Source organism: Corylus avellana, chromosome 6, assembly GCF_965113065.1.
Source record: "Corylus avellana chromosome 6, dhCorAvel1.hap1.2, whole genome shotgun sequence".
NCBI lineage: Eukaryota > Viridiplantae > Streptophyta > Magnoliopsida > Fagales > Betulaceae > Corylus > Corylus avellana.
This window is the reverse complement of record NC_142495.1, coordinates 29773663-29797652: the sequence shown is the minus strand read 5'-3', so window position 1 is coordinate 29797652 and position 23990 is coordinate 29773663. Positions and strand designations below refer to the sequence as shown.

At 34.6% G+C, this 23990-nt stretch overlaps 2 protein-coding genes and 1 pseudogene across 3 annotated transcripts; 1 reads left to right on the top strand and 2 right to left on the bottom strand.

Moving 5' to 3' along the window:
- Positions 1-5088: 5088 nt before the first annotated feature.
- Positions 5089-6279, top strand: LOC132186854 (abscisic acid receptor PYL4 pseudogene; annotated as a pseudogene).
- A 5422-nt stretch (positions 6280-11701) lies between these two features.
- TBL33 (TRICHOME BIREFRINGENCE-LIKE 33) lies at positions 11702-15506 on the bottom strand. The gene is made up of 6 exons (XM_059600953.2): positions 15257-15506; positions 14938-15151; positions 12849-13023; positions 12543-12742; positions 12257-12415; positions 11702-12161 (listed from the first exon to the last, which is right to left on the bottom strand). The coding sequence occupies exons 1-6, from the start codon at positions 15435-15437 to the stop codon at positions 11822-11824; spliced, it is 1269 nt and encodes a 422-aa protein (XP_059456936.2). The 5' UTR covers positions 15438-15506; the 3' UTR covers positions 11702-11821.
- A 2449-nt stretch (positions 15507-17955) lies between these two features.
- Positions 17956-23952, bottom strand: LOC132188823 (autophagy-like protein). 2 transcript variants are annotated; one of them, XR_009440920.2, is made up of 12 exons: positions 23611-23952; positions 22982-23024; positions 22571-22624; positions 22058-22121; positions 21280-21336; positions 20988-21094; positions 20847-20885; positions 19443-19531; positions 19262-19340; positions 19022-19069; positions 18592-18864; positions 17956-18181 (listed from the first exon to the last, which is right to left on the bottom strand). XR_009440920.2 is itself a non-coding variant. In XM_059603381.2 (11 exons), the coding sequence occupies exons 1-11, from the start codon at positions 23799-23801 to the stop codon at positions 18784-18786; spliced, it is 852 nt and encodes a 283-aa protein (XP_059459364.2). In that variant the 5' UTR covers positions 23802-23952; the 3' UTR covers positions 18531-18783. The 2 variants fall into 2 exon arrangements, 1 of the variants encoding a protein (XP_059459364.2); XM_059603381.2 differs by lacking the exon at positions 17956-18181 and having other exon boundaries at positions 18531-18864.
- Between the last annotated feature and the right edge of the window lie 38 nt (positions 23953-23990).

Below are 23990 nucleotides of genomic sequence, written 5' to 3'. Positions count from 1 at the left end.
TTTAACTATTTTTATTTAAAATATTCTTTCTTTTATCCCCTTTCACCGTCCCTTCTTTGTAAGAAAAAATTAGATTATTCTTTATCATTCAAGTAAATTATCGTCCTTTTAATTGTCACTGAAAAGCAAAATTTTCAGGACAATTAATTTGTACGTCCGCATAGAGTCAGACTTAGATGAGGAATGTTACAATGCATTCTAGGAACCATCTACTCACCATCTCATCACTTGCATTTTGTTTTTTTTTTTTTTTCAAGAAAGTAAAGAGAGAAGAGATGGTGAGTAGATAGTTGGTAGAATGCCAAAAAAAAAAAAAGCATTTCTCAGACTCAGACCGGGTCTTTCAGTCCAATTGGTAGAGGCTTGGTCAAGTAAAGAGAATTTTCCATATTTAGAATGTCATCTACGTATACACGCAAAAGTCCATGCCTCGTGTTGTCTGAAAATTTGAAAAATCCTGCTTTTTATTATTATTTTATTATTTATTATTTTTATATTCAATTAAGGGAAGCGAGTTACATGACTAACTAATTGACCACAAAAAGGATGAGCACCCCAACAACACAGCCCAAAAGGTAAATGCAGTACAAATTCAAGAACGAAATCTGGATCTGACCAAACAGCAGGAAATCCTGCTCTATTTTGGTCGTGGATACATTGCACCAAAATTGAGAAAAATTAAGAATATTGGTTTGGCCAGCCATTAATTATTGCCTATTGGTGCATCATTAGCAGATAACCAATTAGTTGCATAGTTTTGGAAAATTTCAGCTAGGGTTTTTTTTTTTTTCCTAAGCAATATTTGCAGATATTAATTTTGATTATTGAGATGGACATAGCTTTGGTGGGAATGCTTTTAAACATCTGATAAAAAGTAGCTCATTTGGTAATTAGATGTACTTTTGATACATTTACTAATTTTCGAAACAGGCCAACTCAATAAAGGAATTGTTGTTTGAATTGGGGGTTGCTAATTTTTGATATAATTTCACACAAAATTAACAGATTATAGTTAACGTATCTGACCCAATTAGTTTAACCCCTATCTAGTCTTATATCAATAACTCGATACAACCAAAATTCGACATGCGACATTTAAGATTAGTAATTTTAAACATAACTCGAACCCAACACACAAACATGAATTATCTCCTCTAGTTTGGTACAATTTGTCAACCTACTCTACACGCTTCTCAAGAGAGAGAGAAGTATTGTCTGATCTAAGAAAACAATTGGTTGGGTTGAAAATTAAAACATAACAACTGGAACAAGAATATATATATATATATATATATATATATAGAGAGAGAGAGAGAGAGAGAGAGAGAGATTCCAAAGATAGGCTCAAACACATGAACAAATACTTAGATAAAAACAGGATGGTGGGGTTAACCTTTGGGTTTGGGATTTGGATAAAGTGCCTCTAATAGATTTTTCTTGACAGAAGGTTCCTTCAACAAAAAACACATCAAGTTGGAGTTCTAAAATTAGCATTACACCAACTTGAAAGAAGCACCCAAAAACCTTTTCTTCTCTCTCTCTCTCTCTCGTAGACTCCTTCCAGATTCACTTCCCTGACTAGCCTTTTGTTCTTTCCGTCCTATTTAAAATATCGTGCATGCGGACAAGCCAACTTGGCTATACTTATTTGAACTTTCCCATTTCGCTGACAAATCTAACTATTACAGATTCTGGTCTGTTTTGTTATGCATGCCTTAATGTTTTCTTCTACCAGATTCACTGTACACAACTTGTTAACGGTCATTACATACGTAGATTGTTCCAGTCAAACGTTTGTTTTTTCGCCCTCTTAACCGATGTGGTATTAAATTCAAATTTTAGCTGGGTTTTGTGTTTCAACATTTTTTTTTTTTTTTTGACATGTCCGCATAAGAGGGAGAGGGGGATTCGAACTAGTGACTTCCACTTTATTAAGTGTGGTTCCAATCGATTAAACTGCCTCTTGAGAATAACATTTTTTTCCTGGACACCACTCATTCCAAAAGTTCCATCAATCTCTGTTAAATCATCATTCATTTTCTCTTTAATACCAGGTAAAAGTTTGTGTTTTGGCGACGGCTTAAAAACTTGCCAAAAACACAAACTTACATGTCCGAGCAGAAGAACATATTCAAAGAACTCAATTGTGCGGCTTAAATGGCCTGTGTCGGATGCCTGCTTGGTTAGTACAGCACAGATGATATCATCTACATGCACTAGTACTACGTTACATTCATGAGAATATTCCAAATATGATGCGCGCATATTTGTACACGTACGCACATAAACTTTTTCAAGTAACGTTTTAGGATGGCAAAGTTTTTGGTTGTACTGAAAATTTGTCCCAATTGACAAACGGCCCTTAGTAGAAATTCTTCGAAACCTTACGATTCACCCAAAAGGAAGATTGTTGTGGATATAAATTAGCGGTGGATCCCACTTTGGCATTTCAGCACATGAAAAATAATTGAACAAAATATCAAATATATAGTTATAAGCTTACCAAGTAGCAACCAAAAAAAAAAAAAATCTCTAAAGTTAGGGATTAGAGGTACGGTACAGTTCTCTCTCAAAACTTTATTATTCAGGTATTTTCTTAAATATATTACTGACTTAACTATAGGAGTGTTTATGATCCCTCAAGGACCAATGAGTTTAATTTATAGTAACCATTTTTTCTCTGTTTTGCAAATGACCCGTCTAACTGCTCGAAAAAATATTTCAACAAACATTGTTATTATTTCATCTCTTTTGGGAAAAAAAATTAATATGGGAAGGCCATTTGGAGCCATTACACCAATACTTTTTACTTAAAATAAAAAATTATGGGGAACGGTAGTTCAGGCGTCATTTCTAGGGTTTGACTTTATAGAGACAAACAAATAGGTTTTCTAGTAAGAGCATCATGTGAGGAGCGGCTCCAACTTAAAAACGATCAACTTGGTAAGAAATTAATAGAGGTCATTGGACAAAAACAAAGTTTATGGAGATGGCCGGAATCATGCTTAATTAAAATAAAGTAAATTAATAGACGGTAAAACGGCATCTCTAAAGAGATGATTAAATTAAAAAAAAGATGATTAAAGTAGATATCGGTAATAAAATAGAACCAAGTTGATGGATGGATTAATTAATGAAATATCCCATCCCCCACACCGAACCCCCAATTGAAGACAGAGAGAGAGAAGGATGGAGAAAAAAACAATAAGACTTTTTCAATTCCGAGGGCAGAAATAGCGGTTTGTTAATGTGTTTTGAATTTTTAATTTGAAAATTTTTTTTATATATAAATGTGAAAATAATTTTTCACTGGCTTTGAGTCTAAAAAGAGGCAAACTATATATAATTATATATTACCAAAAGAAGAAACGAAAAATCAAGATGTGGCAGCTGTGGTCAATTGTGAAATGGATAAGAAAATAATAATATTTCTTTTTTCTCAAGATGCAGGTAATTAATTAATTAGCTAATAATAACCATGGTCGCTAGTAAATCATGTCATTGAAAAAGAAAGACAACACTTGGGCCTTTTTAATAATAAAATGAGGCTGATTAGAATTTGTTTGGCTTTTCTCGAGTGAAAAAATTATTGAAAATTTTTGTGAAAAATAAACGGGTAGAGATTAGAAGACCAGAGGAAAACTCTAATTATTTTTTCACTAGAGCCTATTTTTAATTCTTCTTCTTTTTTTTTTTTTTTTTTTTTGGAGAATCTCTAGTTATTTTTTCACTGGAAGCAAACCAAACTCTATTAGAGTAGATTTATTTATTCTCTCATATTCTATATGTCTTGTTTAACTTTTTTTTTTTTTTAAAAAAAAAAACTAAATTGATGAATTTTATTGATAATAAATCGTAGGTGGAGTATGAGAACTCCAACAACAATCATCGAGATATATAGAGCTAACTGGTCCATCAAAACAATATATTACTAATACAATTAAGAGTGTTACCCTTCTAAATTTTATCACTGACATCAGTAGTACTGGCCGCTTTCGCCAACCTATAAGCCGTCTCGAGCTCATTTGCCTTGTGAGGAACAAAGACACAATTCCACCTTGATAGTGTGAGTTGTACACGCCTTATGTCTTCTATTAGATGCCCAAATAAGTGGAACGTCTTTAGCAATAATGAAAATTTAATTTCATTATCATCTATCACCTTTCAAGCATCGACCTTTTGCAAGGGTTTCTTTCTAGTTACAAACATTTATTTTCTTAATCACTATTTTAGACAATTCCCGATTTCCCGTTTTCTTAACCACTACCACCTGCATTAACTATTAGAGCACCAATTGGCGTATATTTGTGTGTTTGTTTATCATCTTGTCACCTGTTTTGTACGACTGGTATATACACATAATACCATGTGCGTTTTAAAACCAACTTTGACAATCTCAATGCGTTTTAAATAGAGTAATAGACAAGAACAATATTGTAATATTAGTAGTTAACATAGTGGGAGTAAAAATGTTTTTATGGAGAGTGCGGAATAATCTACTTCGAATTAAAGAGAACATATTTAGGATAAGTGTATTGTCCGATCCTCATTGTCCTATTTGTGGGTTGGAAGTGGAAACCATCAACCATATCCTATGGAGTTGTCCTTCAGCTCGAGATGTTTGGGAAACTTCTATATGTGATGAAGGAAATGTTAGAGAAATGTGAGAGCGAGGAGATGCAGAATTTAGTTACAAAAAAAATCATATTAGAGAGAGATGCTATATAAATAAGAGTAGATTTAAAGAGCTTGTGGATGATATAATTAAGAGGGATTTTGAACATGCATGTGAAAATGGCCAGGAAGCTGATATTGTTGTACTTGGGCTAGTGAACGTGAGAATTAAAAACATTCATGGATCATGTTTGAAATGAATGAATTCTTAATTGAATTTCCTGATTATTAATGAATTTAATATTAATTTTAAAAATAAAATAAAATAAAGAAAGGGATAATTAAGGCGAAAACATAGTCCAAACAAGTTGCAACTTGACGACCCACTTGTAAGTACGGCGTGATCAAAGCTCCTTTCTCTCGCAACAAGTCTAAAAGATCCACTCTCTCTCTGCCTGTGAGGGATCGGAAAGAGCAAAACTAATGCAAGTGGGCAAAAGAAAATAGCCCAAACTCTCTCTTTCTTTTCACAAAGCATATTATTTATATGTACCGTCAATACGTATTGGAGACGGCCATAACTTTCCCAAGAAAACCAAAAACAGACAAAACACAATGCCTTCATCGATCCAAGTCCGCAGAGCCAACCCCGCCACCGTCAACCGCCCCAAACCCTCCCAAACTACCACCCACCCGGTCGTCCCAGTACCCGACTCCGTGGCTCGCTACCACACCCACACGGTCGCGCCCAAGCAGTGCTGCTCGGCCGTGGTGCAGACCATCCACGCGCCCGTCTCCACTGTCTGGTCCGTGGTGCGCCGCTTCGACAACCCGCAGGCATACAAGCACTTCCTCAAGAGCTGCCACGTGATCGACGGCGACGGGAACGTGGGCACGCTCCGCGAGGTCCAAGTGGTGTCGGGTCTCCCCGCCGAGTCCAGCACCGAGCGCCTCGAGATCCTCGACGACGATCGCCACGTCATCAGCTTCAGAATTGTCGGTGGGGACCACCGCCTCCACAATTACCGGTCCGTCACTACCCTCCACGCCTCCTCTTCCGGCGGAACAGGAACGGTGGTGGTCGAGTCCTACGTGGTCGATGTACCGCCCGGCAACACTAAGGAAGAGACGTGCGTGTTTGTGGACACGATAGTACGTTGCAATTTACAGTCTTTGACTCAGATCGCCGAGACCATGGCTCGAGCGTAACAAACAAAGAAACGAGATATAATATTGGTCTTGATTCGTGAATGATTCTTTTGCTTCTTTCTGTTTCTGATATGGGTCGGATCGGCTGTCGTGGATCATTGAGATCCATATTATGGGAAATTCGTAGAGTGTTAGGTTCTTGTGAAGGCTCTCTCAGAAGGCAATGATTGGAGGTGATAATATGATAATATGATATTGTTATATATTATGATATTAAGATATTACCCCTATATGTATATGTTTAGATCTTTTTTCCTTTACCATCAATCCCTTCTGAAGGTGCTTATAAATTGCTAGCTCCTACATTAGCATTATAAAATATCACAGGTGTATCAAATAGTCTATGTTTTATGTATATTCATGTCTCTTAATTTCTTTGTGTGTGTTTTGTTAATTTTTGTGTATGTAATTTTGAAAGTGGTACCATATATATATACTCATTGTGAATTCTCCCTACTTAATTTGCTTTCATGTCTTCCATTCTTGTTAATTCCTGTCATCTTCTTGTTCTTGTACTGATCACTGAACCCTAGTTGGCATAAGATATTTCTTGGAGAAGAAATTCATCAGCACAACCCTAATTTAATTTTATCATAGGTAATCGAAATTTATCAAATGTGGCCCCTTTTTGTCAGCAATTAGAAGATATGGAATTTGATACAGTAAATCGTTCTACATTAGTTGTTTGTAGTGGTTGAATGCATATTTCCTGTTATTGAATAGGGTAATTATATTAAAAACCGTACTTTTATTTTACTTTTAGGGTTAAATACCTAATTTTCCCTAGGGTTTTATCACTTTATTTTTTTGTCTCATAGGGTTTTATTTGGATCACAGAAGGTACACGTGGTTTTGATAAAGACAGAGATGATACCTCCGTTAAAATTTCGTCCAAAACTTAATGGAACGCCATATTAGCACCAATCAAATGTCGCCACGTAACAATGTTAGATAAATTTTTAATCATACTATCAACCAATTTTTTGATTTTTTTTAGTAACAATATCTAATTCAAGGGTTAATTGACATTGATATAGTAGCAATGTTAGATAAAAATAAATAAATAAATAAGTGATATTTAACATTATATATTATATTGATCACTTGATCAGCATGGACAGTATGACTAAAATATACTATTTCCGGCACAAATCCATTCAACATTTGAGGATGTCCTATCATCCATACTTAATATAAGTAGACATCCCGTTATTTATCCAATTTGAGATTTTTTAACAAACTTATTGTCTAAACGGTTAATAATTTAGTCAATCAATGTGATAAAATTAAATTAATTAATATAGCCTCACTTTAAACAAATTTTGAATTGTCTATCTTTTACTTAAAAATAAATAATAAAATTTATTATTTTAACTATCTTTATATAGTGAATGAACTATATGAATGAATCAATTAAGTATTAAATTTGTGTATGATTTACATGATCAATTCATAAATTTAATAGTAAATAATAATTAAAAGTTAATTAAAAAATAATAATATATGATATGCCTAACACTCTAACCATCTAAATAGCAAATTAGTGAGAATCTGTATCCATTTATCCAAGTCGAACTCGTTTATATATGTATATAATAATCTAATACGTGATTCCAGGGTGCAGTCATGACAGACCTCGTACGAGATAAAGTTGACCAAATGCTTTTTTTCAACACAACAGTAAATAAGAAAAAAAAAAAAAAAAAGTATTTTGTTGATGGTGATTATGATAAATCTCCATTTCATTGTCGTTTGAGTGCATCATATAATTAAAATTTTAATGCTAGGGTACTTTAGTAGGTAGTGCATGACAGTCGGGATTAGTATTTTTGTAAGTTTCCTTGAAACTTCTAGGAAGAACAAAAAATAAAAAAGAACACTTCAACCTTATTTAATTGAAGAAAGAAAAAAAGGCCTTGGAATTTTAGTTTGAATTCGGAATTAAAAAAAAAAAAAAAAAAAACTATTTTCTGCATTGAAGAAATCAACAGCTGCACTGCAACTTGGCTTTAACAACTCAACTTGTTGTAGAAACTAAGGCAACTTGTTATATATATATATTTTTCCTCTTTTATATTCCACATCTCTTTGTATTTTATGTGTTGCAAGTTGGATTGCAAGTGGGCAAGGAGGCTTTCAATGTCCCCCGTGTTTGCATTAGAATGAAATCCAAAACCCACCCATTTTCTTGTGTCCCACGGGTGATTTGACTGGACGTGCCCTTCTTCCACACGACTTTCTTAACTAAGCCAGCTGCCTCTCAAACGGACAGGAATTCCATGTTAATTAGAGCAAGGGCCCATATCTTTCACAGCTTATTGATCTCATGAATACTCCTCCTCTTTGGACAGGTTAATTTCATTGACGTTCTCTCACACTATCGAATCATAGATCCTAATGATAAAGGCAATTCAAACGACAAATTAATTACTAAAACTTTGGATTCCAATTACAAGGGATCCAAATCCCTTTAAAATCAATTCAATCAATGGATTGGGAGGTCCACGACACAAAAACAAGTGGCAAATCTCTTCCCCCAGGGCGGACCCAAGTGTAAGGGTGGGGAGATGAATGTCCACCCAAATTTTTTACAATTCTTTATAAAATATACATATTTTACGAATTCATCCCAAAAATGATATATTTGTCCCCAAAATTAACATATTATGCGTCATTCCGTTTTTATATATATTTTTTTTCTCTTAGCCATCTTTCCCACATCTCGTTTTTCCTTGCATTTATTTGTGTGTGTGTTTTTATTTTTTTATTTTTTGTGTGCAAACGTGTGGAATTAATATGATGGAAATATCTGTTTTTATTTATTTTTTGAGTGATTATTCTGCAGTCGTGTTAACAATATTTATTTTTGGTACCATTTTTCTTAAACTCTATAGATCATGTTTAGTTTATTTACTTATTGTGAGTTTGTGATGTTTTGAGATTAAATTTAAAAATTCTATGTTTTTATTTTTCATAAATAAACACAAACACATATAGATAAAATTATATTTATTTATGTGTTTTTGTATTTATATAAGTCAAAATGTTCCTAACTTTTATATATATATATATATATATATATATATATATATGTTCCCCACACCAGAAATCTTGGTTCCGCCCCTGTCTTCCCCCCAACAACCTCCCCTTTTTTTTTTTCCTGAGAAAAAGAAGTCAGAAGTGAGAATGAGAGAACAATTTTGTTTGGAATGTATAAATCAACTTATTTACAATGCATCATTAAAACCTCAAGGACGAAGTAATGAATTTTATCAACTTTTAGTAATTTATTTATGATTAAGTTCTTATGCAAAATTTATGCTTTATGTAGTACTAATTATGTTCAAAAATTAGAATATATATATTAATATAACTCCACTCACATATAAAAAGACATATTGTACGTTAACTTTAAGTTCCTATGAACTACTTTAAGGCATACTTTTAGTAATTCAAAACTTTTGGAGCTACCTATTTCACATGAGCATGTTCTTTCAGTCCATGTCGAATGCCAATCCTCAAAGAAGTAATTTTTACAAAATTCACAACTACGTACACAAATTCAAGCAATTTTTTAATTATTAAGTCTGCAAAATTAAAGAAAATGCACGCAATTAAAAAAAAAAATAAAAAAATAAAGAATATAGAAAGTAAAAATCAAGTGTTTTTTTTTTTTTTTGTAAGATTAAACTCAGCTAAAAATATCTCCAACGTACGTCTAAATATAGTCAATTTGACTACTATACGCATGCAATCTATATAAAAGTTTCATACATTTTTCCTTTTTTATGTCAGTTTTCTCGTGAATCGATCACATTAAATTTCATGAGATCATGAGTAGTTGGACGGACAGAAACAACGTACGTTAGACTATTTGAAAAATGCTCAAATCGGTCAATTATAACTGCTGAATGCCTAGACTGGGATGTGCCTGGGTGACCCGCAACCTTATTGGAAAGGGAGAGCAAAGAGATACAGAGAACCTTTTTTTTTTTTTTTTAGTAAGAATTCAAATTATCACGAAAATCGTGAGAAAAACAAGTACAATATCACATATAAACTTACGATATTTTTCTGTCAGGTAGAAAAAGACAACAGAAAGATAATTGTAGAGAAAATTTTTTTTATTTCTAATGTGTATTCAATGGTACAATAGAATGATCTATTTATAGTTGAATGAGGCCCTAAAAGAAAAAAATTACAATAATTATAAAATCATATAAAATCAGCATATTTACAATAATAAATACGGTATCAAATATTTCCGTAATATATTGAAAATATAATATTGCGAAAATATAATATTCTAACATGTCCAAACTTTTTCTATAAATTAATTTATAATTGTCTTCAATAGACATGAGCTGCTATGTTTGTTTCTTTTTTGATATGCTTCAGTTGCCGCGATTAAAAATCTTAATCAACTTTGCATCGGCAATCAACTGCTCATTCTTATTCCATTGTTATTCTTTATTCCTCCGTGCTTGAACTACTTCCAAAACATCTCCCTCCAATATGACATTGCAAGACCCAAATTTCTATTAAATTCTATTACCTTCCATGCTACAAATGCTTTACCATTGGCTCAATTATCACATATTATTATATATTATTATTATTTCAAAGTATATTGGAGGCATATTCTAGACGTTCTTCTTATGTCCTTCTTGAGTCTTTCTAAAAATGGTGTAACTATTAAAATCAAAATTTGATCAAAATTCAATAACAATCACTTATAAGTTCAATGATAATTTTAATAATCACATCATTCTTAAATAAATTTAAAATAAACATAAAACAGACTTATAGCATTACTCAAAGGAATGCTGCTACGCAGAGAAGACGCACGGTGTAATGAAATGGATGCTTGCGTGGAAGAGTCTCATGTTGTTTGAAAGGTAACAACGTCCATTTGAGGCCCAGGACTTTATTTTGATGAATGTACATTTATCCACATGTGCAATGAATTCACCAACCTGCGACATGGGCTTCCCTGATGAATAAAGCTGCAACCAGCTTTGAGGGCCCAAAGACTTTCTTTCCAGATGAAAATGTTACCTTTTTTTTATAAGAGAGAGAGAGAAAAAAAAAAAATAAAAAATAAATCTGAACCTTTTTTTTTTCTACACAAGATCTCATTTAATTATGTTACAGCACCTATAGCCTATATCATTTTTTTTTTTAATGCAATTTTTCTTATAGCACCTAACCCAAATCCCTTTTTTTTTTTTCTTTTTTTTTTTTTAAATGCAGGTCTACTTTATTTTTATATAGAGAAATTTCCTATACCCTTGACTTTTGACCATTTAACAGATAAAAACTTAAATTTTTTTATCTTGATAATTAAATATTTGAGTTTTTATAATTTGACAAATATGTTATTTTGCAATGTTTTATGTTCTACTTCTAACAGAAGTCTTGTCTGCTGGCGTCTTTTTCATGTATGGCACCCCCCCCCCAAAAAAAAGAAGTCACATATAGCAAGAGGCCTAACACAATGCCACATATGCACATTATAACACAAGAAAAACAAAAAAAAATAAAAAATAAAAAATAAAACCCGATAGTGTGACTGTGAGCGGGGATGATCACATTAAAGCACATAAAAATCACATGTTGTTAATCCTATTAATGGATATATGTTAAAATCTTTTTAAAAGTGCATGTGAAAATTATATGCTTCAAGACGTAATTTCTTTACACTCTGTTTGGATGAAAACTTTGTTCTTAGTTAAAATTAAAGTATTTTAAAAACTTATAAGGATTGAATTGGAACAATTAACCACAAGACTGAAACTTTTTTTGTCATTTTGAATTTTATATTCTAATTACAAAAAATGAATTTAATTTTCTTTTTTCTTTTTTTTGGCAACAATCACTATTATTGTACACAGAACTGTTCTTTTCTTTCGTACTCTCCCCAGCACTTCTCTCAAGTGTCAACTTCAAAACGCCATCCGAAAGAAAGATTTCTCAAATTATGACAGCCGTCCGCCATTTAAGGATAGAATAGCTTGGCGAATAGAAGCTCATTCCAGGTGTCTTGAAGGCCAGGCAAACACCAATGCACACAATCTGCGTAGCTAACAGGGTTTGCCTTCTGTTCCGGAGTTAATGGATTCCATTGCTGCTTGTAGATCGAAGTGTGCGCATCCTTCCGATAACTTGAGAGTTGGGTGATGTTGAGAAATGTAATGGGAAACTTTGATTCAGCGAATACTTCTCCGATCACCTGCATTACACTTTTCCGGCAATCTGAACCCCAGTAATTGGGATCGTCTATCAAACTTGTCTCGTTGTAACAGTTGAGCCCTGCTTCACCTCCCCAGTCTATGCTCCTGCCAAACTTCAAATGTTAGTGTTACCTTAATCTTACTTCCCTTTCAGGCCATGAGAGAGAGAGAGAGAGAGTTAAGATTACAGAAGTTCTTACTTCCCATGAGAAGGCGACATGCTAGCGAAGAAGACCCTTGTCTTCTTGGGGTCCATGTTCTTCCTCACCCATCTCAACATACTTTTCATTGCCATTCTATAAGCATCCTCAGTTGACAGCTCCACAATATCTTTCACTTCATCGTCAAAAGATCCTAACCTGAAAATCGTCGGGCAATCAGAAGGAATTATAGGAAAGTGATCAACAGAGACAGAATCAGGGACAAGAGCCTAAAGAAATTATGGCTTTTGAATGAGTAATTTGTAAAGGAGCAAGATCATCATACAAGATCTTCATCTTCAGGCCGGTCATCCACCAAAGATAGGTGTTAAATACTAATATATCAACGCCTTTCCATTGCCGGCCATGCTTATTGATTGAACCTTTCCGAACAATCCTATCCGGGATCCTATGAACCACAGCATTATCCGAGTTTGATTCAAGAAGAAATGGCGCCCAATAGAACTCGATTGTGGCGTTGTATTCCTAATTAAACATGGAAAAAAAGTAAAAAAAAAAAAAAAAAAAAAAAAAACGAAAAATTTGAACACTTGACAAGTAAATGTAAATTGCAGTTACTATTGAATGTCACCTTGGCAGTGAAAACGGTGAGTGAATCGAAAGTTTCCATGGATTTGGCTTCCTCATCAGGTATAATTGAATGGAGAAGACACACCATGGAAACATATTGACCCCGGTTCAAGGAATCTCCCACGAACATCATCCTCTTCCCTCGGAGTGTCTCAAGCATCAAGGTGGCATTAAAACTGCACATTATTAGTTTGAAATGTTAACATGGCTTCAGAATAAAAGTCTTTTAAGTTAAAATTATGTCTATGTAATTTGACAGTTTAAGATTAGGCATAAAAAAAAATTAAAATATTAATTAAATAATTAAAAAAAATTAAAAAACGAGTTGCAAGGTCATTTATATATCAAACCTACAACTATTACTATGTTTAACTTTTAAGGGCATGTTTGAGATTGTGTTTAAGGGGCCTAAAAATGTTTTTAACACTAAAAAAGTTCGTTTAAAAAAAAAAATACTCGTTTGATAAAAAAATTAAAAGCACTTTTAATGGTCCAAAAAGTTTAAAAATGAAAAAAAAAAAAAAAAACACTTTTGACAAAAGCTTAAAAATAAAGTTTTTGTCCAAAAGCTCTTTTTTACTTAAAAATTCTATTTCTCGAACACAATTCTAAACATGCTCTAAGTTTGGAACAAAAGCTTCCTAAGACGAGCTGGCCCAGGATTAATATATATATATATATATATATATATATATATATGTTTCCACACAACACTCTAGTAATTCTTTTTGTCTTTTTGGTCACACACCAAACTGTTCGAATTTTTAATTTCGGGGCCTCGCCGAATGAGATATGGTGGGCCGTGCCGACAAGCCTGAACTGTGGGCTCATCTCTCAATCTGCTTTAACGGCCCTAAACCGACAGTTTGTTTTTATTCCTACAAATCTATTGAAGAAATTCATTAAAAAAAAAAAAAAACAGACAAACAAACAAGTAATGATATTCTCCATGCTTGCTTAACGTATTTTAATTAATTTTTTATTTCATCAATTTAAAATATGTTACATTAATCGGTATCAAGTTAGTATAAATGATAATTTTACTAATAAAAAATTTCACAGAGACGAAGTGAGTATTTATAAAAACAAACACTTCTAAGGAGATTAAATAGACAAATAAAACTAAAAGATTTCATTAGAAAAATCAACTGAGTGATTAACAGAAGATATGAATCATGATTGTGTGTTTTGGTTTTTGATTCTTTAGATGCAAATAATTTGTTGATTTTCAAAGTTTGGGTTTTAATCATTGTGAATTTCTTGTACAGTGTTGAATGAGTAATTATAGAAGTCCCTCTTATATTTCTCTTAAATTTCTCAAAGAATGATGTGACTATTAAAATCATCATTGGATCAAAATCTAATAATAATCAATCACAAGTTTAATGGTAATTTTAATAATCACATCATTTTTTAAAAGACTCAAGAGAGACTTAAAACATTACTCGTGTTGAATATCTACGTTTGTAAAGACAATTATACGAAGCTAATCAAGGAAAAAAAGCCATATAAATATCGTAAAATTGAATGTTCCACCAGGCTAACTAATTGAATGAAAACTTTGGCAAAAATATTACTAATATTCATCCAGAAAAAAAGGTTAAAACTATTTCGTATATATATAGCCCCAACCGACAAACATATTTACGCGATGGCTTCTTTGTATTTGGGTCCCACTTCTGGTGCAACCCGCCACCACAAGCAGACACGTGGAAATGACTGGTGCAGCTCACGTATACGTATAGGTGGGAGATAGGGACGTGCTTCCGTGAAAGAGTTATTGCCGCTTGTTTTTTCGTTTTTTTTTTTTTTGTAAGTAATTGCAGCTTGTTGACTTGTCGTGCCAAACATCATTTGACACATCTCCGTGGTTACGACAGGCCGGCGAGTTGATTCATCCAACGGTAGATAATATTTTTGGAGTCTCTCTCGGGTGAGTTGGAAATTTGAATCCTTTATTTATTTATAAATAAAACTGAACTTTTACTGAAATATAATAATTTTTAGCAAATTTTAACAAAAATATTAGTTTAATAAATTAAATGATTATATTTTAAGCTGGAAACATATGCATTATAGATGTTTGGTACCTGGGGAGAGAGCAATCATGAGGCTGCCACCTCCAATACTGATAATCCTTCTCGGGGCGTCCATGTTCCTGGCAGGTCAACTGGGGCTGTATGTACGGGCACTCTGATTCTTGGTAAAGCGGCCGACTCTCGTCCCAAACCCATCTCCCGCTGAACACATCACACCCTTCCTCGGTCTTCCCTATGGCGAACGGCAACTTCTCCCACTTCTTCCCTAACCCCAAAACACACACACACACACACAAAAAATAAAAAATTAAGAAGGAATTAATTATCTTACAATAAGTATTGAGCGGACGGGTGGGTTGAGTCAACTCACCGGTTCTGGAGACGGGTTGGCCGAGATCGGTGACGATTTGGAGCGGTTCGCCGAAGATGCAGACGAAGTCCTCGCCGTAGAGAATGGCGACGAAAAGTATAAAAGCGAGTAAGGTGAAGACGTAGGGAGAGAGACGAGCTTTCCGGAGAAGGGAGGAGGAGGAAGAGAGAGGTGGCTTCATTTGTTTGTATGGACGTGGGGGAAAGTCTTTGGTGGGTGTTTATGAGGTGTAGCACCAACATGTTGTGCGTGTTGAATAAATAGGAAGTATGTAGGTTGGAGAAATTCATTAATATTAAAGTTGATTATAACACTAAGACTATATTTAATATTAGGGGAAACTTCACTTACCCCCTTATACTTTTGTGCTTTTTGCAGACACCCCCCATTGTTCAAAATCTCTCACTTTGGTGTATCAAACTTTCGTTTCCTTTCAAATACCCCCTACCGTTAGCTTTTGACCTTTCTACCCCTAAATTTTTTTTTAAAAAAAATTATTTTTAATAAAAAATAAGGGCACGATTGTAATTTTCCACCCTTTCCGTTAGGATTTAACAGAAAATCCTAACGGAATGGGCAAAGTGAAAGGAAACGAAAGTTGAATACATCAAAGTGAGAGGTTTTGAACAATGGAGGGGTGTTTGCAAAAAGCGCGAAAGTATAGGGGGGTAAGTGAAGTTCTCCCTTAATATTAATACCATGTGAACCCTAAGTGGCAATGCATTATTATGTATAGTTAAGTGCTTTATATAAATATGTATGGGCATGCATTTTGAGTTTGGATCTCAATGGTTACCAATTTCTATAGATGCTACAAGTTTTATGTCAATTTTTAACTTAAAATGTCCTGCTATCGACCAAAAATGATAGTTTGACATTTTGTTTTCAAATCCTTACTTTAATCAAGAATAAGTTATCTTCTTCTTTCTAATGATCCGATGCAACGTGACGTTGAGAATATAGGAAAAATAGAAGAAAACATTTTTCTAGAGAATAATAATAACAACTCTGACGGTCTAGCCATCTTTATTAAAAATTATCACATCATTACTCAAGCCAATACCCAGCGAGAGTCGAGTGAGATTTTTGCTTGTTGCACAATCGCATATCCTGCTCCACAAACCTTTCTCCTTCGCCCATGATCCTTTGTGAGGCCATGTGCAAGTTGAGCTGCATGATCATAATCTCACAAAATTTATTCAAGCTAAATATTTTTCTTCATTCATTTTTTTTTCTTCCAATTACTTGTTAGAGGGTATGATGGTAAATGATAGAGAATTCAATTGTCATGTTAGTAAGGGGGGGAATTAAAATGTCAGATAGATAAATGCACTACCATGTCAGCCACAAAAAAATTAAAGTCTTGTATTTCTCAATTATCAGCAACATTGTCTCTGTCTATCCTATCACCTTAGCCTGCCTCCTATTGTCACTATCTCCACACCTACATTGACGATGCCAACCACCTAGTCTCTTCCTTCTCTAGCAAATAGGCGGCTCACTCGGCCACCTTCACAAAGACTCACAACCAAAAACTGTGGGTCTCCATACCTATAGCTGGCCATGGGGTGAATTGATCATCTCTAGCAGTTCTTTATGGGGGTGATATAGGTGAAGTGAGTGTCATGTAAACTATCACATTAATTTAATGATTGACGTGATAAGTGTCATGTGAACTACTATATTAGCTTTTAAGAGAATATAATACAATCTTTAATACCCGTACTCACCATTGTAAATGGTATAAAAGTCCTGCTTTGGGGGAGAGAAAAAAAAAAATAATAAGAGAAAGAAAAAGAAAAGAAGAAAAGTAAAAAGATATACAGCCTTTATTAGAAGGGCGTGATGTAGAAGGGTGGTAGTGGGTGCATGATGGTTTTGGAGGTTATAATGTCGCTTGGCTTCAAAGGCAAGATTGTCTTAATTAGAGCAATAGCGAATCATAGCCGTCACCTTTTCAATACAAAAGTATAGTAGCTAAATGGATTTGAGAAAAAAGCCAACAAGTATGATTTAAATATACAAGGGTTTTAGGTAAAGGGTGATTAGGCATTTGGTAACATTTCAGTTTCAGTTGGTTGGCACTCACCTGCTCCCTTCCCCTCAATCCTCACCAAAAACAATTGAGATAGCAGCCTGTAAGCATGCTAATAGTCACTAGCATAATAGCGATTGATCAACTAAATCGATTAAATTAATTTTAGTTCATCTAACTAATGATTAGTGGTCTTGTCTTCAGGTTTTTTTTCTTAAAGAGATGCTATGACACTTGAGCTGTTCTTAAAATTTGGAATAAAGTGGTCATACAATTCGGGCAGCGAATTTCAGGGAATTCGACTTCCTTATCATAGAAGTTGGGATAATTGTAGGGTTTTGGAATGAGAGAGAGAGAGAGAGTGGGAGAATGAGAGAGAGAGAGAGAGAGTGGGAGAGGCACTCCTCCATGTTGTCTAATGTGTGTTACAAAAGCATGACACAAGTAATGACATCAATTAGGTTCTTTTTCTCCCTTTTGTTTTTGTACTTTTCTCAGGGATGCATGGTAATAGACCCCTCAGCTTCTCTGGGATAAGAAAAGGTAAGGAATAAAATCATGAAGTATGAGAATAGCTTCAGCAATACTAAAATATGATGCATTGATGCAGAAAAGAAAGTTTTGATCGTGCATGCCTTTCAATATGATGGATGTTTATTCACCACAGCTAACTCAAAGTTCTTCCCTGTCAGTTGCAAAAAGCCTCTATGTTGGGTAATGAATTCCACTGCCTTATTTGTTTTACAATTACATCAGATGGTAGAGGAAGCTGCACTAGCCACCCAAACTTTGTTCCTCACAAGCCTTTACCTTCTCAAAACTTTCTTTGCTACAACTTGCCATTGCCATGGCTGCTGGTGTCTCTCAATTGAGTAGAAGCCAGCCGCATGCTGATTCCAGTAAGAGAATATTTTCAATCAGGTATTCCTTATTCCTTGGTAGGCTAGAAGATGTTAGTAGATCATTTTATTAGGACTTAGGAGGTAATTACAAGATCATCTAATCCATGCAGATTATCCTCAAGCATCCATCCAAAGGGTGTATATTGGGTTAAGGGTTTTTTTCATCCCCTCAACAGCAAGATTTAAACAGTTCTGTGAGTTTGATTCAGTATGTGACATCCAAAAGATTTTATGTGAATTTTCTTTCCCCGACAAGCGTGTATAAGATCATAAAGAATACACTACATTCAAAATGTAAAAAAAAAAAAATGGCACCACTTATATTCAGTTTTTAGGGACAAAAATTAATTGAATATCATTGATGAGAAACATTAGGGTTTTAAAGATACCAAAATCACCTGTAATACGATGGTATGTCAAGCAATACTAGGATCTAAAAAACTACACTCCGTCGGAGCCAATAGCCTTCAGCCTGTAGGCAACTATCCAAGAACTTAACTATTTGCACTTGTGTGTGGAATGTTCATGGCAGAGCTGAGATGAGACAAGATGAATTCTCCAGTAGAATCCTAAATGGAAAATGTATATGCTCAGAAGTTGACAGGAGAATAGGAGCTCCGGTGACTTTGAGAAGGTCCCCTAAATTTCTGCACCAAAGATGTAAACGAACTCTGCCAAAAAGGAAACAATAGAATTCAGAGTTATTAAGTAGCAAAAGCATATATAGAGCTTAAGAATAAAGCACATTTAATCCAAACTTGTTCATACGATGTGAAACAACACAACATAAAGAAACAGAAACTGAAGCAAAGTAAGTGGAAGGAATACCTGTGTTCTGTGAGGTAAACCGGCCCAGAAGTCCAAGTTTGGGATGATCTAAACAAAGATGAGGAATAAAGTCAACCCCATTCCACAACACAGCAGTCATTGAAAGTATAATATGAGAAAATATAGAGCAACATATAAATAATACTTATTTATCATACAAAAGCCAACTGACGAATTCATGCATTCATATGAATTCACACGCATAAAAAGAAGCCCCCCCAGTTAGGTGAGAAAACATACTTCTATTCCACGAACTCCAACGATGAAATACCGATAAACTGTACCAGCTAGCAGATATCCTCCAAAAAGGCACAATGAACTGTAAACCAGAGCAATCAAATGATTCCTTAAAAGTTTAGGGCTCACCAAAGTGTCATTTTGTAACATTTAAATGTGTAAGAGAGCATATTAAAAAACTTACATGATTATGAAGGTGCCAACCCAACCCCACCCTTTCCCATGAAATTGTACAATCTTGGCACAACCAGAAGGATGCCTCAGCACTGTAGCCTGTCAAAGAAATATAATTATGAAACTGAATCACTATGAATCATGCATGTACACTCGACTAATCCAGTTTTGGATGCTGAGGAAACATTTACCAGTCAAATTAGAAATCTCTTTGGGATCCATGGTTGCAGTAAACTACATACTATAATAACCAGAGCACTTGATTATCAAATGCTACACCCCTTTCCCCCTCTCCAACAGCACCACCACTTATAATACCGTTTTCCTTCCATTTCACAATCATCATTCAGCCAAGACACAAGCACGCAGATTTACTGGTCATCAAATAATGGATTGAGCACATCTTCAGTTCTAAGTTCGCATATCATACTAATCTTATTGTTTTTCTTTCTTTTATTGTCTTTGGTCTAAAATTGGTTGGCTCAGTCCAAAAAATATGGTTGGCAACAGACTCATTGAAGAATAGAAGCCTAAAGGCACTTACAAAATCAGGTAGTAATTTAATCAACATGAAGAAACCAGGTAGAACAGCCTCAAAAATCTACCTGAAATACAACCTTATGAATCACGCAAGGAATTTATTGTTCATCTCCCAGAATTGGCAACAATTATGCCAGTAAGTCACCATTTAAACATGTATGATTGCTGTTCAAGCTAAAGGCTCCCTGTAGCATAAAATAGTGAATGCAAGGAGATGTAGCCACTACCAATTAAAACTCTTGCAGACCTAGAATCAAGTTAATTTTGCTAGTATTTAAGAGCCATATTAAGTTCAAAAATCAGTATCGTCACTGCTAGAAAAATATGGATCCAGCAAAAGCAGAAAACAGGATGCCAAAGGATTACAGAAACAGCCCAGATTGTGGACAAAAGCACCATATTCTAATGAATATATCAAAATCTCATTATGGAGTGTACTAGGATACAGGAAGATCCAACAAGTTTCCAAAATATTTTAATTAGTTCCAATCATGCCACATTTGTCAAGGGTCCTTTTGAAGATCACCAATAACTGGAAATGAATCACCATCTTGAAGTGCAATTTTTCTTTTTCTTCTTCTTCTTCTTCTTCTTCTTATTATTATTATTTGTAATTTATACACGCACGTAATGGGTGTTGAACCCATGACCTCACTTTTCACCCCATTCTTATGGGAGGAGTACGTGCCATTTGAGATAGAACTCATTGGCCATCTCAAAGTGCAACATTGATTCTACACACTTGCACACACATATACAAAATGCGTGTTCCAGGAATTAGGTTATGTGATTTTAAAAATCAATATTGTTAAATAACATAAAGCAATAAGTATGGAGGCAATAAAACAATTTTCTAGAGGTTCAAAGGACTCACATAATCACAGGTTCCTAATTTCTCAAGTGAATGTGGTCCCTGTAAAAAAGAAAGATAAAAAGCAACATGAATATGATATGTAACAACCCCAGGAAAATCCAATCCATTGATTTCAGAAAGACTAAAGGAACAATACCCCACCTGAACACCATTTGGGTCACAAATAACAGAGACAGAGAGTGAACAGTTGAGCTCCAGGCCAGTACTGGACATCTTAACAATGACACCAACATGGGGATTCTTTTTATCTGCCAAATGTTTAAACTGTTTACAATTCCAAGTTTAATGCACAAACAAAAACATGCTATGAAATGATTTACACCTCAGAATTGAGGACACTAGAGCAAGCAAAGGCTAACCAAGCAACATGAACTAATAAGATGAGATTATTCTTCTACTTTTAATCTGAAGAGATGCCATTAAATAAGCTTACCAATGATTTTAATGTCTGTGCTAGAGGCACGACCAATGGTGGAGCACACATAGTAACCTGCATTAAAAACATGATTCTATTAGAAGAATAAGAACTATCACCCAATCTAACCAAAAAAACTTCATCTTCTAAAAACAGAGGAGAAAGGCCCTTAATTAAGCACTGGTTTTGTAGAAAAAATAAATGAAGAGCAGCTCAGGTGGAGACAATGTAATAAGTAATAATTCCTTAAGCACATGTTTCGCAACTCAGGTAGAGACATCGTGAGAAGTACTAATAATTCCTTACACTACATCTTTTCTAGAACCATTAAGAATAAGTACTCTCCCAACGACTAACCGAAGCATGCCAATCATTCAGATACGGAAACCAACCTTCCAGAAGAGGATTACTTAAATGCTTCACCAAGCATGGATCTTACTAAGCTAGCCACTTTAAAGTTCACAACATGCACACTATTCCTAAACATTCATTTTTGATATCAACAAGGGATAGCGTCCATCAAGATGGAAAGGATTAGGGGAAGGTTATTCTAATATAATCCAAATCCAATTATGGTGAACTGAAAGATTCAAAGAGTTAAACTTAAGTATCTGCGACAAATTCTAGAATCCCATTTCTGATATACCCCATACTTGCTTAAGCCATTGACTCCCATTTCATTCTCACACCTACTTCCATAACACAAACAACTCTCTCCAGTTAATCAATTAGCAGATCTCTAAAGTGTATCATGACATGAAAAATGAGATGCTTCAGAGCCTCAGAGGACAATTACCTCCTATGTTGTTCACCCTGAGGGCACTACAATCCATGCCACAACGTGATGGGCCACCACAATCCTACAAATAAGCAGGCAATGTTGTAAAAATCACTAGTACATGACTTTATACAAAAGAAGAAAAACAACATTTAATCGAGAACAAGAAAATGCAATTTGCATTCATCATATTTATTCCAAGAAATACTTCATTAAAGCTTCCTAGGATTGAGAACCCTCTAACTGCTAAAAAATTACATCTAAAACTATGCCTCCGAAATCCACTCCAAAGCTATTCTAGTTTCTGATCTAAGATTCTAAAATTGTGCCTCAGTTTCTTTTAGTTTGCATTATTAAAAAGTAATCAGTTTGTAGTGAGTAACCTAGCAGGAAAAGCTCCAATTACACCTCAAAATATATAATCTTACCAAAGAAATAAAGACATTGTAAGTCAATAAAAAAAATTACTGTATTCTAGCTTGCTCTATCACTGTAAAGAAATAACTTTAGTAGGAATTGAGAAGTATTTACCCTGCAGTCAATGCACTTAGGTGGGTCATGATTGAAAATCATTCCATCGCAGAGCTGCTCCACATTACCACAAAAGAGAAACTAAATAATGAATCGACCTTAAGTGATAGATATCAAGTCTATAACAATCATTCTGATAATGCAAGTTTTGCAGAGTGGACTAGAATTTGCATCCAACAGTCCCACTGAAGTCCAATGCACGAGTCATGCATCTAAACCCACACAATTCAGTGAGCTTGCTGCTTGCAAAAAAAATCTCGTTGGCCAACACAATAAAAAAGAACAAAGTAAGTTTTATATTTACACAATTGTGTACAAGCTGGAGACACGGATACTATTAACATCTCCTAAAAGGGTGACGCCCAAGAAATGAAATGGCATAGAAACAGAGTGTATTCTGATGGAGCCAACCTGAAACCAGACCACGGTCTCATTCACTGCCACTTTGTAAAACCTATATGAAGCAACATTATAAATGTAATACTTGTGTCATTACCAAACTATTTGGAAAGAGAAACTATAATACAGCCATTCATCGAAATCAATTGCACACTAGATTCAGATACGAAAAAACAAAGTGCTTTTTCCTCCCTTAACGGGGTGTACTTTTATGCATAAAGGCCTTAAAACAAATCTTTTTTGCACCATTACTATTCGAAATCCCATAGTTACACAGCTCTCATTTCTCCGAACGTTGAGCTTACCATTTTAAACTGACAAGTAATGGAAACAAAATTTTCTCTATCGTCGATTGTTCTAACTTTGTGACCCAGTAAACCACAGTTCTTTAGCATAAATAGGACAGAAATGCATCAATGTTCACATTTCAAAATCTAAAAGTCCTCCACAACTCCAAATAGTAAAAGACCAACTATATTTCAAACCAAAACTTAAAACCCAGCAATTTCATTCCAAGAAAGTAATCAAATATGCCAATTCATTGGTACTCACAACATATTCACCTAAATAAATAAATACAAAGAAAATCAAGATACCCAGATCAAGGAAAAAAGAAAAAACCAAAGAGAAAGAGAGAGTACCCATCTTCGCTGAGAACCCCGTGAGGGAATTCAGGAGTAGGAGTGGCCAAGCTATAGTTGTAGAGCTTATTATTGTCGATAACACTGAGTTCGCAAACAGTAGAGACGGACACAACTCGGCATACAATCTTTGAGAGACCAATAGCAATAACAATAACAACCCATCCGGCATAATCCAATCCAGTTATCATTGTTCACCAACCAGCTTAGTTTTCTGTGTATTTTTTCTTTCTTATACTATATTTGAAAGGGATTCGTGATCAATCAACATCACGAGGAGTCTTGGGGCAAAGATTGCAGATGCAGTATGAGCGCAAGGCACAACGGAAGGAATGTCCTGGCCATGCGTCGGGCCGAGATGGGCCGGGCAGAGCTTCAAG